The sequence below is a fragment of the Bombyx mori genome, chromosome 24 (assembly GCF_030269925.1).
Source record: "Bombyx mori chromosome 24, ASM3026992v2".
NCBI lineage: Eukaryota > Metazoa > Arthropoda > Insecta > Lepidoptera > Bombycidae > Bombyx > Bombyx mori.
The window spans coordinates 5653384-5672297 of NC_085130.1; the positions used below are offsets into that span (position 1 = coordinate 5653384).

The following is an 18914-nucleotide window of genomic DNA, read 5'->3' on the forward strand; positions in this document are numbered from 1 at the left end:
AAACGCACTGTGGATGACCGCAGTGGCTCCAGGTAGTATGAATGAACTCTACTCCGGTGACAGGCGGTGCGATGGTAAAATCGAATAATTCCTCAGAGCACTCGAATAATTCCTCAGAGCACTCGAATAATTCCTCAGAGCACTCATTCTCATAGAGATCTAGCCTTGTGGAAGAGAAGCGATCGAGTTGAGGACTGACCAACGTTTGTTGATAAACATGTGAACTACTTGCTTTAAACAAATGCCATTTCTAATCGATATTAGACGCCAGAATCGTTACTAAGCGGAAATAATAGATATATATCAAAATAGATCTATGTTTATTTTTGTAAAGAAAATCATTTCACAAAGTCTATCGAGGGGTAAAAGGTTATTTCGTTTAAGCGGCGACATTTTTGCAACTTTATAGGAGGAGATAAAATTTAGAAATCAATATTTGCTCATTCTTCTATATATATAAAAATGAATTGCTGTTCGTTAGTCTCGCTAAAACTCGAGAACGGCTGGACCTATTTGGCTAATTTTGGTCTTGATGTGTCCCCCGTCGGACGGATTCCTTTTATTTGTTTTAAGTTTATTTTATAGAAATGTTTAGATCTTTATCGATTGAGGCATTACGAAGTCGGCCGGGTCAGCTAGTAACAAATAAAAACTTCTTCAGCCATTTGAATGGGGTAAACTTAATTGAAGTTCAATGTAAACACATTGAATTGTTAATGCTAATACAAAAATAAAACGCACCCTTTAATTACAAAGATAAATGTCGCGTATTAAGCGAAATGCCGCTTAAATCAAATACCCTTTCACCGCTCGAAATGTTTTTAGAAAACGAGTCCTAATGAAGCAGCAATGGATTGATACGGAAACATACGGGTATAATGACCTCTAGCGTTCGTCTTTTATTGCATTACATTGCTTGTTGTGCAAATTGGTAAAACATTTTTTTCGCTACCTCTCTCTTTGTTTGTTGGCTCTCAGGATATAGAGAGACTAGGTTATTTAATCATTCGTACCTATTTCTTTGTTTCTCATATCCTATTCTTGATGATCCTGGACGAACTGCGCCCACAACACACCGGTATCGAAGACTACAAAAAATAACAATAGCCAACTTCATCAAAACAAAATGAGAATATCATTAATGTATTTCAAAGTCAATTAAATATGTACTATTAAGGATAACTGGAAAACTATTTGTAGAACTTTATAAAATACGAGATTGGGATTACATGGCACACTTAAAGTAAATAATAGTTTAAAAAAACTAACAAAATACGCTTTTATAGAAAATCCAACTAAGAAATAGAATATCAATATATATATATTATCAAAATAACCCTTCTACTCATGATACCATGCACCCCACGCTTTTTTTACAATAAAATAATTTTCTCTTACATTATTTTTAATTCAAATTTATTAAAATTTATTTTCTATTGTTTTGTTGGATTTTCTATGAAAGCGTATTTTGTTAGGTTTTTTTAAACTATTATTTATTTTTCATTTTTTAGTGAAATAAAAAAAAATTCATTTTTTTTTTAATATTGAATTGGCATCGGTCCTTAACAAGTATACCAAATTTCGAGTTAATCCGACGTTTTGAAGGGAGTCAAAATCATGTTCAAAGATTCCGTTACATACAACGTCTGAAGCTAACAAAAGCGTATTAAAAAAAATACAGCCGAGTCGTAAAGAAACGTACTTCTTTTTTTGAAGTCGGTTAAATTGAAAAAAAATCCTGCTTATTAATAATAAGGAACGAATTTTTAAAAAATCGTAACCCTCTATTACCGTTACAATAAATCTGTTTCAGAGCGTTGCTTCTATACGCGACCGCCCTAACCACATCACCGTAAATTTTTAGAAAGATAAGATAAACTCAGTGTACCAATTGATTCAAACAAACTACACGGATAAAGGATCTTTTGTAATTAGGCTTGTTGTTTGATAGTTCGAGATAAAACACGTATCACGTTGATTTATTACCATTGTCGAGAGGCGTCCGAATTTGATAGCAACATGGATGGACCATTTTTTTGTTTCCGACGCTATATGATATGGTTCATTGTGGTGTTCTCTTGAAGAATCGAAGACACAATAAAAAAAGTAGGCAGCGGCTTGGCTCTGCCCTTGGCATTGCTGAAGTTCATGGGCGACGGTAACCACTCACCATCAGGTTGGCCGTATGCTCGTCTGCCTACAAGGGCAATAAAAACAAAACAATCTGGTTGATATCTGTCGTATTGTAAGTAGGAGACTGACAATCTTCTTTGTCTCCACATTATTCCACTAGGTGGGATTGGTATAGCGATTTTTCTATTCCATTCTCTTCTATCAGCCGTTGTCTCAACACTCACTCCTTTCTCTCGCTCATATCGTCATTCACACATTCCCTCAATGTCTTCTTCGGTCGACCTCTTTCTCTCTCTATCCTTTTTTTTTATTGCTTAGATAGGTGGACGAGCTCACAGCCCACCTGTTGTTAAGTGGTTACTGGAGCCCATAGACATCTAAAACGTAAATGCGCCACCCACCTTGAGATATAAGTTCTAAGGTCTCAGTATAGTTACAACGGCTGCCCCATCCTTCAAACCGAAATGCATTACTGCTTCATGGCAGAAATAGGCACGGTGGTGGTACCTATCCGCGGGGACTCACAAGAGGTCTTACCACCTGTAAGCAAGAGGTCCTACCACCAGTAAATAAGAGGTCCTACCACCAGTAAACAAGAGGTCCTACCACCAGTAAACAAGAGGTCCTACCACCAGTACCTTGTACTACCATTTCCATATATCTTCTAATCACATGCATCTCCTCTCTATGCATCACGTGTCCATACCACACTAACCGTGACTGACAATACCACGAGTTAAATTACTATTGAGGACAGTGCAGAGATGGGTCTTGACTTGAAACCATCAGACCTCGAATAAAAGTACAGGCAACCGTTCTATAACACGGTATTTTACAACACGGTTCCACTATAGCACGAGAAGAAAAATTCCCTAAAATCCTTTAATAAATATCACGGTACTTCTACAATGCGATAATGAGAGCTTTGTTTAGTGTTATTTAGAAAATTACATTTATGCCCAATGAAAACACAATGTAAGGAAATAAACGAAATAAAATTTCATACTCCTCCGTCCGCGCAATTTTCATAAAAAGGGGTACAAAGTTTTTGCTTCACGTATTAATAAATAAATTGGTGTGCAATCAAGTATATTCTATCTTTCTCTCTCTGCCTAAAACATTGTAGGTCTTTATTAAAGCTAGATGATGACCGAGCTTTGCTAGGTTTTTTTTTTGATAACGCCATCTTGTTGTGTCTTTAAAACGGTTAGTTGCCCTCAATTAAGAAAAATAGTATTATTATTTGCCAATAGATGTCGGGAAGAGTTGATTATTGAGAACACGAATAAAACAACATTTTCTGAAAATAAATCGTAGCTAGATCGATTTATCGCCCCCGAAATCCCCTGTATACTATAAATTTTATGAAAATCATTGGAGCCGTTTCCGAGATTCCGATTATATACATATATATTAATATACAAGAATTTCTCGTTTAAAGGTATAAGATAAAACGCTTTAGAGAAGGAAAAACTTTTATTCCTGAACTATGCAATTGATTTAACAAAAGCCGATCTCGCAAACATCTCAAGTAAAATGATAAGGAAAAAAATCATGACTTGTTGTTTGTATTTTAAAACGACCTTCGCTATGTACTCAATGCTGTCATCGTTTCAATGTTATTTAAGATCATATCGATAAAATTCAATTTATTTGCTGAACTTTACATAGACGTTAGCACAGTACACGCAATGCCCATTATTATTATGCGGATTTATTATATTGCTGAGCCAAAATATAGCACTTTTAAAAAATTTCAATGAGTTCTAAGGTCTCAATTTTAACAGTACTACAGTTGCCTCACCCTTCAAACCGAAAGGCATTACTGCTTCACGGCAGAAATAGGCGGGGCGGTGGTACCTACCCGTGCGGACTCACAAGAGGTCCTACCACCAGTACAAGACTATAATTAATTGAAATTAAAAGTTTGAATATTATTATGGTTCTAGTTACAGGTTTCGCCAAAACCACACTATAGACAAATAATATTTAAGATAAACAATATTAACCTATTCTCAATTTAACCGCAGACTTCAAGCAATAACAATAGTTTGACAATAAACAAAGAGTATATAATTATATGCGTGTGTGTCAAATACATGGTAGTGTGTGTAATGTATTTTTTAGGCATAATTTAAAAAAATATTAGCATTGTGCACTTCTTCTCTATATTCTCTATTAGTGTGGGAAATTTCATACTCCTTCCGCGCAATTTTCGTAAAAAGAGATACAAAGTTTTTTCCTTCGCGTATTAATTTTATACTAGTGGCCCCGCAGTAGTCGAAATTCGACTATAATTAATTGAAATTATAAGTTTAAACATTGTTATGGTTCTATTGTCAAACACTATTATAATTCGATAATATAATCACAGTATTCGCCAAAACTGCACTATAGATCAATAATATTAAAGACAAACAATATTAATATATTTTCAATTCGACAACAGACTTAAACAATAACACAAGTTTCCCAATTGACAGTAAACAAAGATTATATTTTTATGTATGTATTGTGTCAAATATATGGTAGTGTGTGTAATGTTTTATTTATTGATTTAAAGTATCGTTTATGCATTATTAAAAAAAAAAATTGCATTGTGCACTCCTTCTCTATATTTCCTATAAGTGTGGGAAATTTCATACTCCTCCGTCCGCGCAGTTTTTGTAAAAAGGGATACAAAGTTTTTGCTTCACGTATTAATATATAGATATCTCTATTCCAGCGCGCTCGTATACGTCGAGTGAAGCTTTGGGCACGAGACTTCACGGGTCTCGGTTTCCGCTGTGGAGGAGGCGCCAGAGATGGAGTCCACGTACACTCAGTGCTCAGGAGTGGGCCTGCCGCCGCGGCTAAGTTACAACCAGGTATTATATGACCTAGACTTAATAGACATAAGGCACATAATTGCTTCCAAGAGCTTTTTTTTTTATTGCTTAGATAAGACGTCCGGTGCATTCGTATCTAGCGATGCAACGGTGTTCGAATTCCGCAGGCGAATACCAAATTTTGTAATGAAATACGTACTTAACAAATGTTCACGATTGACTTCCACGGTGAAGGAATAAAATCGTGTAATAAAAATCAAACCCGCAAAACTATAATATGTGTATATATTAATGGTAGAACCTCTTGTGAGTCCGCACGGGTAGGTCCCACCACCCTCCGTATTTCTGCCGTGAAGCAGTAATGCATTTCGGTTTGAAGGGCGTGGCAGCCGTTGTAACTAAACTGAGACCTTAGAACTTACATCTCAAGGTGGGTGGCGCATTTACGTTGTAGTTGTCTATGGACTCCAGTAACCAATTAACACCAGGTGCTCTGTGAGCTCGTCCACCCATCTAAGCAATAAAAAAAATCAATGCTGGTGTCCAAAGTCGTCTTAATCTTATCGGACCAGCGCATAGGACTACGCCCCCTAAATCTCTGTCCTTCTACTTTGCCGGTGATGAGTAGTCTTTTGAGATTTGATAGCTTTATGAGTAAGAAGCTCCTATTATTTTTACAGGCGACAAAATAAAAAGCATCAAAATACAATTGATGGGGACTCCGTTAGAGGACGCTGTCAGCATTTTGTCTCTCGCGTCTCCATACCCTGTGGAGTTGGAGGTGGTGGAAGGTGGCAGAGCGAGCGGAGACGGCAGGACGGTACATCATCCGCTGCTGAAGAGGGCCGGCTCGACTGGAGACGTTACAACGGTAGATCAGATGTTTTATTATTGGTGTATAGCACTGGTGGTTGGACCTCTTGGGAGTCCTCTGTGGGTAGGTACCACCACCCTGCCTATTTCTGCCCTGAAGCAGTAATTCGTTTCGGTTTGAAGGGTAGCCGTTGTAACTATACTGAGAACTTAGAACTATTTCAAGGTGGGGGGCGCATTTACGTTGTAGATGTCTATGGGCTCCAGTAACCACTTAACACCAGGGGGCCTGTGAGCCCGTCCACCCATCTAAGCAATAAATAATAATAATACGATAATTTAATATCGGGCTCGTCTAGTTACTGTCTCACTTGCACTTACCTTGCTTGATTCGGTTATATCTGGGACGAAAAGAAAAAAAAAACAGCGCTATAAAAATTATTAAAAAAAATATTGAAGTCGATAAAAACTCAAAGACTTATCGGCGATATACCGATATCGTGTCGTAATGTGAAAAAAAAAGTCTAGACTCTTTTTATATTATTATCGGTCTGTCTGCATCGGACCGTTATCGTATCGTAGAATCAAAAGAGAATATCTAAATATCCACAACGCTCACATTCCCCAACATCACAAACTATTGTTTAACTTCAAACACAATGGGCCAATGAGCATTCCATAACCTACCTTCATTGTATTACAAACACGCATTCATCCAACAACGAAACGTCTTAACTAACATTCGGTGTACGCGAAACACTTTCTTAATTATCAGTAAGAAATAAAGTCGAAATTCGCTTGTTAGTGAACATGAAATTAAGTCGTTATTTTTTCAAATGTCAATATACACAATAAAAAGATCTTCGATTGCTAATCACCTACAAGTCACCTGAGGTCTGGTGCCATTGGCTAGCGATGACTAATAATTTCGATATTAAAATAATTAGTATTCTCATAAACAGTACGATCGATGTGTATTGTTTTATTCATGTAATTATTATATGTTTCAATAGAAATGCTTTAATACGGACATCACGTATAAGTTAGATAAAATTGTTATTTTTTATTATGACCAAAAAAAAATACACATTCAAAATGTCACTGACCGTTTACAAAAATAAGATATACAGGAATATCTTTACCGGCTCCGTTTATAGATGGGGTGAACACAAATGCTTATTTAAATTTCTACACGTGTTGTAATTCTGTGACATCTTGAGACATGAGGCAAACGGGCTCATAGCCCAAAGACACCTCAACATACATGCTCTCTTGAGACATCAAAGTCATTAAACGTTACATCCTTCTCACACTTGTTAACTCGACTTTGTATGAAGTTTCTAGAGTGTATTGAAGTCTCAAATGCATTGGAATAACAGTAACTATATCCTTCAAATCAGAATATGTGGTGGCAGCAATAGGCCACAGTGGTACCGACGCTTGTGGTCTCACAGCACGCCGTGCTGCTAGCAAACACGTTCTACAAGTATCATTTATACTGTACCTTCTATTTCAGCTCGAGAAAGAAGGTAAGCTATTGCACCCTCCGAAGTCACCGAACACTTCGAATTCGAACAACTCAACACTGGAAACCAAATACGGGAAGAGTGGCATCAAGAAGATATCCGAGAAGATCATCACTTCGACCCTCGAGAGGAACAAGAAGGAGAAACGAGACGGTCTACCCACCACTTTGGAAAGGGAAAACGAGAAGAACAGCAAAATGGCCAAAAGTAGACATTCAGATGTCCCTAGTGGTCTCAGCAAGCCTGAGAGGAACAAAACGAGACACTCGACAGGAGCTGACGTCATAGTGCCGCCAGAAAACGGGACAAGTCAAATCGAACACGCAGAAATGCAGAAGAGAGATTACGACCCCAAAAGGGGAATGAAGTTCGGCATCAGAGTACTCCCGCCCAACGTGCCTGACGACGGAGTTTTGAGGCAGAAGAGCGTCGAAAACGGAAGCGCCACCGTCGAGAAGAGATCCGTCGATGAAATAGACAAACCCGAGCCGCCACGACCAGCGCCGACCGTACAAATCAAACACGAAAACGAAACCGAACACAAAAAGCCAGTCGTGGCTAAGAGAAGAGAGAAAATGGCGCCGCCCATACCCAACGCTAGAGTTAAAACGAACGAAACTGAGAGTATCAGCCACGAGACCACAGTGTCGGACGCGTCACAAGCAAGCTTCGCCAGAAACGATCTAAACTCGAGCGGCATCAAACGCGACGAGAACGGAATCCCCCAGGAGATACCGCAGCAAATGCTCGACGCCGCCAAAGCGGCCAGAACCAACAGAAAGAGTTCCGTTGAAATATTAAACGAAAAAGAAAGACAAGATAACAGGAAAGAAAGGAAAAGCTCTGCAGAAACATTACATGACAAAGAGAAACATGAGCAACAGAGAGACGAGGCCCCTAAGCCCGCGAAAAAGTCAAAAGGGAAAGCCCCGTCTCCTCCGGACGCCGACAAAAACAAAACAGACGACAGTATCTTGGAACGATTGCAGAGAGTCAAGGATTTTCTTAAAAGCGAAAAGTACCATTCAAGCTTACTGAACGACTCTAGTGCGGACACGTCAGGTCGAGCGAGTGCCACACGGATCAACACTTCCACGCCAAAGGTCAACAAAACGAAAAGCACTAGCTCCACGCGTCTCGAAGACTCAATCAATTTCAGTCAAGACGACATTGACGATATAGTCTCGAAGCCATTCAAAAGGGAAAGCGACTCACTGAACAACTTCTTCGAGGATTCGAAGTCGAATCTCTCGTCCAACCAGGACGTCCATTCGGTCGTTTCCTTGAACCAGAGCGACAAAAGCGAACGAGGCTCCACGACGATCGAACTAAACAACAGCGACATCACAATACACAGTTCTCCATTGAACGCGACTGTACAGTCCGGGTCCGGCGATACGTCTCTTTTGGATGAAAACGAGAGGAAGGCCGCTTCCCTGGGTGATTTATCCAGGTTCGATTTAAGAACGAACGCCGGTAAACCATCAACCGGTACATTGGAAAGGGCTCAAAGTCTAGACATAACTGCCGACGACGCTGAGATAGCCGAGGCCACGATCTCGCCCAAAAAGAGAAAAGCTATGTCTGTGGTCGAAACTAACTTTTACGAAGCCAGCGGCGAAGACACTTTACCCGACACTCTTGACTCGGACAATGGAATCGTGATAAAACACAAAGAGCCCAGATTGAGTTTGAACGTGAAAACGTCCGCCATGGAAGGCCTTAGCACATTCCAGCGGAATCGTCTCAAGAAAGCATCCGAATTCGGTAACTTGGAGGACGCTATCGTCAAAGGATCGAGCAGCTCTATAGAATCGGACAAAGTCGACGAAGATCACGACAAGAGAACCAAATCCGGACTGCGTATTGGAAGCGAACACGAGACATCCGATCATTTAGCCAAGAGAATCATGGACGAGAACATGAAAGTCCATTTGAAGCTTGTATCGGAATTCGCTAAGACCACTTCAGACGGTAGCACCCTGGCACCACCAGACAACGATCCGCCGACACAACCTAACCTTACGAAACTCGAAACGACACCGACCAAATACGATGAGAAAATAACGATGAACTACGACACAAATATACCGGACGACTTAAAAGTATCGCGCAGTTCGTACGCGAACAGCTTGGAGAGACCAAAATCCGAGATGATGAAGAAACTGCTCGCCAAAAATCCTATACTCAACGTACACATCGACCAGAGCACGCAAAGAGAGGCTTCTACCAGTGCCGAAGTCCAAACGCCGATGACTGACGCTTCGAAATCCGCCATGCACCAACCCGACATAGTCAACTTCGATCTGAAACCCTCCGAAATGAAAACTAAAGATTACGAGGACTTCGTCAGCAACATCAGGGTCGGCTCGAACAATAGCAGCTTGAATAAGAAAATGGAAAGCTTCTCCACCGACTGGCGCGATTCAAAGGAGGGCAGCGATCTCGTCACATTCACCACAGACAGAACTCAAAATCTTGAAGACAAGTCACGTAAGACGTACACGAAATCGATTGAAATCGGCGAACCGACAATGAGGGTAATGCCGCCTGATGTCCTGGAAGGGATTCGAAGACGGCACGACGAGAAAGAGAACCGGACGCTTTACATGGAACCGGGCAACGTATCCCTGACAATGACACAAGAACCGACCCAAAAAACCGTCACAGTCAATGTAGCCGAAGACGAATTCGGGAACAAAGTCATAACGCGAAACGTCGAACAAATATCCACTAAATACGTCACCGCAAAAACTGAAGCACCTCTCCAAGTCGAGCAGTTCAGTTTTGGCATCATGAGAAACGCCGGTCCAACAGACGAACTGGCTCTAGTGGACGGCAACGTTAAGAATATCGATAAGAACGTACTGGACGAAATAAGACGGCAGAACCCGAATATGCATTTCGCATCGGACGAACCTTCGTACACCAAAACGGAGACAATAATTCTGAGCACTTCAGACATGGACGAGGGCCAAGCGAGGGCGTTGATGGAGAAAATGAAGAATGACCCTAGTTTCGTGAGGCGCAAAACGCCAGAGGAACCTACGCGATTAGGTGTCAGGATAACGCAGGATCTGGAAGACGTACAAACGTTCACTGAAGACGCTACCGAACTCACCAAGACCAGATACACCATCCACCCAGCATCAGCGTCCGACGAACAATGCAAATTAGAATCTCACGACGACGCGCACGTAACCGAGATAGAAGTGGTCGCAACGCGCGCCGACAGAAACGCTAAAGGGAAACCGGATAAGGTATCAGGCAGACAAAGGGTCCCGTATCGAGAACCGGTTCTATCGTACGAACTTGACATCGAGCTGTTGAGCAATTTTATATCGAACGAGAGATACCACTCGGCGAGACAGATGGCGGAGGCCAAGAAAACCAAAACGACCGCCTCAGACCCAAAGAAACGCCACTCCGACTACGACTTGCCCAGAAACAGCCATATCAAGTTCAGAACGGCGACGTACGAATCTCCAAAGGGCACGATAGTGACGAGCACGGATCTGGAAAACCGGAGACTATCGGAGCTAGATCAGATGCAGCTGAGATCGGTCAGTCCGCCCCAAAAACCGGTGTTGCTCGCGAAACCGAGCAGCATACCGGTGAAGGCAACCGAGAAAACCGCCAAAACCGGCGTCTCGTCGAAGATCCCGATCGTCTCGGCGCTTAAGTCCTCCAGCCAGGAGAACTTGGCTGAGAGTAGATTCTCTTTGCCGCGATCCCCCCCTCCCCAATACGGGAGCTCCGGTAACATATCTGTAACTTCGATCAAGAGCAGCTCTAGAAGTCCGAGCGGCGGGAAATTTTAAATCAAAACATGGTCACACTGTTGAGAATGGGAATTTGTTCGTTCAAGTAATTTTGAACCTTATACCAACAACATGAAGTAGGTTTCATGTGTTTATGAAATGTATAATACATACATTTTAAAAAAAACTCGTAGGGATTTATAAGGAAAAAAACGCTGTGACACAACTGAAGTGCCAGTAAAATGAATATTGTTAATAAAAAATATATATAATATGTAAACTAAAAAAGTGCCTTTCGAAAATAATAATTATCATTAAAATTTAAGTTTCGATATTTTATGTGTATATAACCGTCTCGCTCAGACTTTACGAAGCGTGAGCAGGACGGAAAGATTAACATTCGGTTGTGAAGTTTCATAGTGTTGTCACAATGTAATATTCTAGAGAGATTAAATGTATACATAAATATATACTATATATATAAAACTATTTTATCAATTATTAATGATATCTTAACATTATTACATTCCGTCCGAAAAGTATTAAAATTAAAATTAAAAATCATGAATTATTTATCTTTTGACATGTACACATTTAAGCTATGTTCCAATATACACTGTGAGCATTGTTCAGTGCTCTCACTGAGGAGAAATAGGTTCCGTTATGTACTTGACAGTATAGTTACGGTATCGTAGGGTAATATATGACGTCATACATAAGTCGCTGCCATTTTTCTATTGTGAACACTGCAGGTGTTTTCGAAGTAAAGTTCAGTGCTTTATTCCCGTGATCACTGTTACCGTGCTTAACGACATTTCAATAATTCGGTTATTAAAAACATTTTTTTTTTTAAAAAACAATACTTAATTTTGCTAAAAACTGTACTTTACTTTTATTATGCGATTAATTCAACTGACAATGACTTGAAAATTAAATTTTGAAATATAACAATTCAAACAATATTTTTATCGTGATGACATCTTATAGATAGATGAAAACTGGCTGCACGCACGAATAACTGTCACGTTCCGCCTGAGTCCGAGCGCGCAAGCGAGAATGCGAAGCAAGTGATAGAGAGGCACGATCGGCCGAAGCGCTGGCTTGTGACACATTTATCTCTCTACACGCGTGACGTCAGAGCTAGCACCTCGAATAGCTCTGCTATTGTCATTATCACTTAAAACTATCGTCCGTAAACTGACTACAGACAACCAATTATTTGTTCTCAGTCAAAACAACGCCAAAAAACAGTAACAACAACTTCGTTAACAGTACCTATACGACAGAATTCAGTTTTAAATAGTGACGCGTTTAGCTGACTATAAAGGAATGGCTTCGCAGTATACTAAATTGAAATCACACCTTACAGTGCTCGCAGTGCAAATCGGAACATAGCCTTAATATTAAAGACGAGAATACGGACTTTTCGTTTAAAAACCAACAAACAAACAAATAATTTCGTGTCTTCACGAATTCGGGTCCACGTACTTAATTAGAAATAAGTAAAGTTAACATTATATTTATTAACCGTTATAAAAATAAAATTTTACCATAACATGTTTTATCACAGTTAATTAGGTACATATTGTATTTTATTGATCGATATAAGTTAATAAAGATGAAATGTTAAAAAAAAAAAACGAAATGCCTTTTCTTTTTATTTGTAAACTTTTGACGTGACAACGTCTTATAATTAGATGGAGCCGGCTGCACGCACGAAAAAACATGACTCATGCGGCGTTACCTCGCTCTGAGGCGTTCCATTTAAGGCTTGCAAGCGGGAGCGCACAACGAGCGACAAAGAGGCACAATCGACCTCCACGTTCGGCAGCGTTCGACATCTGTCTCTCTCCTACTTGAGTGAGCGATGCATCCGCGTGGACAGCTGCTATACAATAATACATTTACATGTTTTCGTCAAGTATGAAGTTCAGTGAAAAGTGAATGTGGTGTCAATTGTTTATAGCAACGATAATTGCGATAATTAAAAAATGAAACCATTCCATCAGTATTTTCTTATGACGTTGTCACGTTCAACTATCGTCAGTAAACCGACTTTACAGACAACCGATTTTTTCGTGTGCTTTTGAAGCTTACGGGCGGACAGTTGCGCTTTGCCGAGCTTCCAGGATAGGTGTCTGAGTGCGTAGAGAACTCAAACGGGTACCAGTGTGGTTGGAACTACAGCCTTGGTTCTGTGTAGTATTTACCTCTAGTTTTTTTTTTTCTACCTAATCTGGTAACCTTGAGAGGCTATGCCAGCTAACGGGGCTCTAACCAGAGGAGGTCCCTCTCGTGATCACAACGTGTCTATATTACTAGTGGTACGACCTCTTGTGAGTTCGCACTGGTAGCTACCACCACCTCGCATATTTCTGCCGTGAAGCAGTAATGCGTTTCGGTTTGAAGACTGGGGCAGCCGTTGTAACTATACTGAGACCTTAGAACTTATATCTCAAGGTGGGTGGCGCATTTAGGTTGTAGATGTCTATGGGCTCCAGTAACCACTTAACACCAGGTGGGCTGTGAGCTAGTCCATCCATCTAAGAATCTAAGCAATAAAAAAAAATTAAAAAGTTACATCGGCTGCCTCATCCTTCAACCAAAACGTATTACTGCTTCACTGCAGAAATAGGCAGGGTGGTACCTAACCATGCGCCCTCACAAGAGGTTCTACCAAAAGTCACGCCACGAGGCGACGTTGTCGGGAAATCGTTATCCGACGCACGTCAAAAAAAAGACAGTAATTTTAGAGTTATATTTTAATCGAATCTGCTATTACATTCGCTCTTACAATTCGATTTAAAGGTTTTCCTAAACTTTTTACTGCAAGTCAATTCGTGGCATGTGTCCTTCAGAGCGCGCTTACACGCTTTCCTGCAGGTCCTTCTAGATTTTTTAGAGGCACAACTCCAAGGACTTCTGAGTACACCCTTACGAAGTGGAAAACGGCTCGTGTCTACGGAATATCGACCTTCTGTTACATAATCATAAGGAATTAAATACGTTGATATCTCAGCTAAAGAATCGTGCCCGAAATCCGGTTCTAATTCATACTTTTCATCGAATAGTTGATTCATAAGATCTATAGTCTTCGTTCTTTTGTATATTTCTCCGAAAGCGAGCTGCTTCTGTAAGAAATGAATGATAAAATAGAATAGGCGTTTTAAGCCGTTTGTAGAGGCTTAAAATTTTTTACATGACGTAAAAATAAACAAAAAATCGTAGTTTAAAAAAAAAACAAAAAAAAAACGCTTTAATAGAAAATCCAACTAAACAATAGAAAATCAATTTTAATAAATTTGAATTAAAAATAGTGTAAGATAAACTGATTTCATAGTAAAAAAAACGTGGGGTGCTTTTCAGGACATCAAAATAACCCTTTTACTCATCATATCTGTTCATAAAATATTTATAACTATTGATACCGTGCACCCCACGCTTTTTTTTACAATAAAATGATTTTTTCTTACACTATTTCCAATTCAAATTTATTAAAATTTATTTTCTATTTTTTAGTTGAATTTTCCATAAAAAGTATTTTGTTAGTTTTTTTAAACTATAATATTTATTACTTTAACTATATGTACTTTTATAGGTTATCGCTTAGGTAATATTAACAATGATTGTTGCCTAAAATAAATATATAATTTATTATTAGATGTTAAAAAACCAGACATGTAAAATGCGTATTTATTATTAAATGCTAATAAACCAAATAAATAAAATACGTACAATGATAAATGACAAACCGTACAAGCGGCAAGCGTACAACGCGACGTTTGAATTTAAAAGCATTGTAATTTAACGCACTGTTGCAATCTTGTAACGTTTATAACAAAATAATGACGCACCTTTTAATTTTTCAATTAATACAACATGTTTTATTTTTCACTTAAAACGTAAGCCTGTAATAGAATTGAAAACATAATTTTTTTGAGACTTATGATTAGTACGTATTGTTTTTTTTATGAAGGAATGATTACCGGAGGCCTTTCTAGTTTCACCAGCACAGGCGAGCGAGCATGGGCTCAATCAGGAAGGGTGGGATTTGTTAACAGCTACCCGAGCGCCTCCAAAGAGACATAACAACTCAAGAGCTTCGCGAATGAATCTACTACCGGATCGGAATCGCGACCCGCTGAGAAGATCCGGAGTGAAACTCAGTGGGCGGACGTATGGATTGCCACCATCGTTCTCGCTAATCGATAGTACTCAGGACACGACCCAACCAGTGATCGCTGAAGACTTCTTTCAAACAACGCCTGAGAGAGGAAGCACGCGACACGCAATAAAGGGAGAGAAGGAAGCTCATTCCAGAACTGGGTAGTATGAGAAAAAAATGCTCACAGGAAATGAACTTTTCGAAATCTGCCAACCGTCCATAATAGTTTCCATCATCAGCCTCAACTAATTCCTTCCTTACACTGCTAACGTAGTCATCTTCCGTATTGTGCCTACGTTAGTACCATTCTCATTCTTATTTCCTGCTTATATTTTATGTTTCGATACCAGAATTCTCAATAAAAATAATGTTTCGGCTTTGTTAACGATATAGGGCGTATGGTAGCGATTTTCTAGTGGGTTCATTGTATGGTAATAACATCTCGAACTTTCTCGAAAATTTTATCTTGCGGTCTTACGTTACATGATAATTGTGGAATATTCTTAGTAACTTTGCGTACCTAAATTACGATTTGAATTTTTATTGTTTTAACATCTCAAACTCGCCCGTTGCTGTTATAATAATACCACAATATTTTGACGAAGTTTACCCGAGTTTTCCCAGTTACTTAGTATTTAGTTAGATTATTATACGCAGAGTTATGTTTTCCAGTGTTATCTGTATCAATATTACGTACGAGAAAAGAACAACAGTTTGGCTGTAAACGCCAAGTATCTCTAATGCAACATCTCAACAAATGCTATAGTACAGTAGATAGGGGGGAATAAAGACTAGAGTTAGAGTAGGGACAAATATGGGATATCACAATACTATTGTTGAGTTGTTAGATTTAACTTTTTTGAACTGAAAATGACTTTAATTTAGTGTTTAAGAATATTAAATAGCTTAATTTAGTCATCAAAGTTTTGTAAGTTATTAAAGATATTAAAAAGTTAATTACCTAATGTTAAGTACCTAGTACTAAATAGTGGCAGCCCTATCGAGAAACTCTATTGTCCCAATATGTAACCTGATTTACCCCAAACCAAGGTGAAACGGTCCAAGCTAGTTTTTTCAGTTTTTGTGTATATTTTGTAATGAACTAGGTATGTATAATAACGCATCGTGTATAAAAATTTAAGGCTTCGGAATCATTTTAATCTCAATTTTATTGGTATTGCCCTAAGAAAAATCATTGAAAATTTGTGTTGGATTTGGAAAGGATCCCGATTCCCCCCAATCTACGGTATTCGGGGTGTTACAACAACACGCAAACGAAAAAAAGGGTGCGTGTACTTACGTGTACGCGCGTAAGAAGTTATACTTTATTTTTATTAAATTTATTTCTTTTTTTTATTTAAATTTTAATCAATTTGAAAAAAAATCGATTAAACAACATCCTCAAACACGCATATTGGACATCCCTTTTCTTGACATCGTATAAATTCGGTAATTCTCGGTACGGTTCGGAAAGTTCACCTGCCGGCTATATTCAGACTCGCCAAGTTACGTCGGTCGTATTGTAATGAGCGATTTAGTGGGCAACTTCATTCTGTTAATTTTGTGTCACGGTGCGCGCGCATCGTAAAATTTCACTCTCATCAATTTTTCATAACGCGCCTAAAGAAGTATAACTTCAAAAACGAAAATGTAACATGTCTAATAAAGTAACTTCACAACGAAAATTACATTTAATTTTTATTCGCTATAAGAATCATCGCTGGAATATCCTTCACTATAATATTTATCGTATACAAATTTATTTCTGCACGTCTTTCTGCATTCCCTTCGGTAACGTCTTTTGACGCGTCTCGCGCACTTGTATGTGTAGCATACGTTTTTAAAGGCGCGGATACAGGCCCTCTTGCATCGCCTCGCCGCGTTTTTACTGCAAGAATTACTCCACGTTCTCCTGGATTTGATCTGACCTTCACTTAAAGTAAATTCTTCAGGGTGTGTCCTTCCATTTGGCGATAAAAGCTGCAAACATGTGAGAATAATTCAATCGCTAATCATGTTGCTGACTTGTAATATAATAGTTTTTGACTTTTTTTTATTGCTTAGATGGGTGGACGAGCTCACAGCCCACCTGGTGTTAAGTGGTTACTGGAGCCCATAGACATCTACAACATAAATGCGCCACCCACCTTGAGATATAAGTTCTAAGGTCTCAGTATAGTTACAACGGCTACCCAACCCTTCAAACCGAAACGCATTACTGCTTCGCGGCAGAAATAGGCAGGGCGGTGGTACCTACCCGTGCGGACTCACAAGAGGTCCTACCACCAGTGAAAACCAGTTGGATGTGGATTTCAATTGAATAAATGTAGATATACCTACTCTCCTTTAGACTTGTGTCTGCTTCGAAAATACGTAATTAAATGCCAGTAATGGCGTGGACCATGTATGCCGTTTGGATGTCCAGAGATCGGGAAGAAAAACACCTAAAATTGGAGCGGGAAGAAAAATGGCTACTTTGAACTGCATCTAGAGATTTCGATAGACAGTAAAAAGACTTGGACGCCAACAGCCCAAAACCTTTATTAAGGAAATAAATGGACATTGAATGGCTTAAGGTTCAATTATAATAAATGGCAGCAGAAGTTAGTTTGTCTATTGGATTAGACTACAGAATTGAGATACAGTTAGTGTAGTCAAACCAGTCCAAAGAACACATCGTTCTGCAAAAAAGGATAGGCGGTATAAGACTGCGTGCGAACTCTCCCAAGCTGTAGACCGACTTCACAAGTCTTTAGTTAGAAATCTCTTACTTAAAAGCGCAATATGATGAAACAAGGAGAACTAAGGACATAATAAGACACATTAAATCCGCGCCCTACAATCACGACCATTCTATCAACAGCATAACGACTCAGAAGAAGAAGGTAACAAAACAGACACAAGATAAAAATACTCTTAAATAAGTTGTATGTTACGACAATTAATTTACGTCTCAACTTAATCTATATCTATACTAATATATAAATCTACAGTGGTTTTTACGGATGTTCCGTTGTAACTACTGAACCGTGCATCCGATTGACTTGAAACTTGGTATCCATGTAGAAAATACATGTACTTAATGGATAGGCTAATATTTATATGAGTGTTGAACTCCCTACACTAGTTGCGGGGGCGTTAATGATGAGAATCTTTGTGGGGGTTAGAAAGAATAATGTTAATTTTAAATGCCCAACGAAGCGGACGGGTACAGCTAGTTAAATAGAAAAGCACTTGAAGATCCGCTCATTGGGAACTCACAGAACGAAATCTCTTATCAGCTCCTACGCCATTCGTGTCCGATAATTCTTCGTCCCCCACAGGGAGTCTTCCATGCTTAACATTGTAATCTTGTAGTTTCGTTTGCCTCTGAAGGTCCTGCCAGCGATGCTGGTTCTTCTGGAGTATTCCATTCAACAAAAAGGCGTATATCTCCCGATGTTTCTTACTTGGTATGCCGCTGTGTGATTTTATTGACTGAAATCAACGGCTTACTTAAGGTATAGTGTATTCTTCGATTTTAGCATTATGTAAACGTGGTATGGGCGTGGTATGGACATGTGATGCGTAGAGAGAAGATGCATGTGACTAGGAGATGGAAGATGGATGACATTGATGGAGTGTGTGAATGACGATATGAGAGAGAGAGAGAGGAGTGAGTGTTGAGATGACGGCTAATAGAAGAGAA

The 18914-nt window shown here is 39.3% G+C and overlaps 1 protein-coding gene and 1 long non-coding RNA gene across 2 annotated transcripts in view; one reads left to right on the top strand and one right to left on the bottom strand.

Annotated features, from left to right (window-relative positions):
- Nucleotides 1–12701, top strand: part of LOC101744111 (uncharacterized) — a 71189-nt gene extending 58488 nt beyond the window's left edge. The window contains exons 3-5 of the mRNA XM_012697488.4: nt 4859–5000; nt 5642–5832; nt 7291–12701. Coding sequence (XP_012552942.2) covers nt 4859–5000; nt 5642–5832; nt 7291–11121 — 4164 coding nt within the window. The 3' untranslated portion in view covers nt 11122–12701. The remainder of the gene's footprint in view (nt 1–4858; nt 5001–5641; nt 5833–7290) is intronic.
- A 3849-nt stretch (nt 12702–16550) lies between these two features.
- Nucleotides 16551–18688, bottom strand: LOC119630452 (uncharacterized). The gene is made up of 2 exons (XR_009976431.1): nt 18488–18688; nt 16551–17206 (listed from the first exon to the last, which is right to left on the bottom strand). It is a non-coding gene; the product is annotated as an uncharacterized LOC119630452 (long non-coding RNA).
- Between the last annotated feature and the right edge of the window lie 226 nt (nt 18689–18914).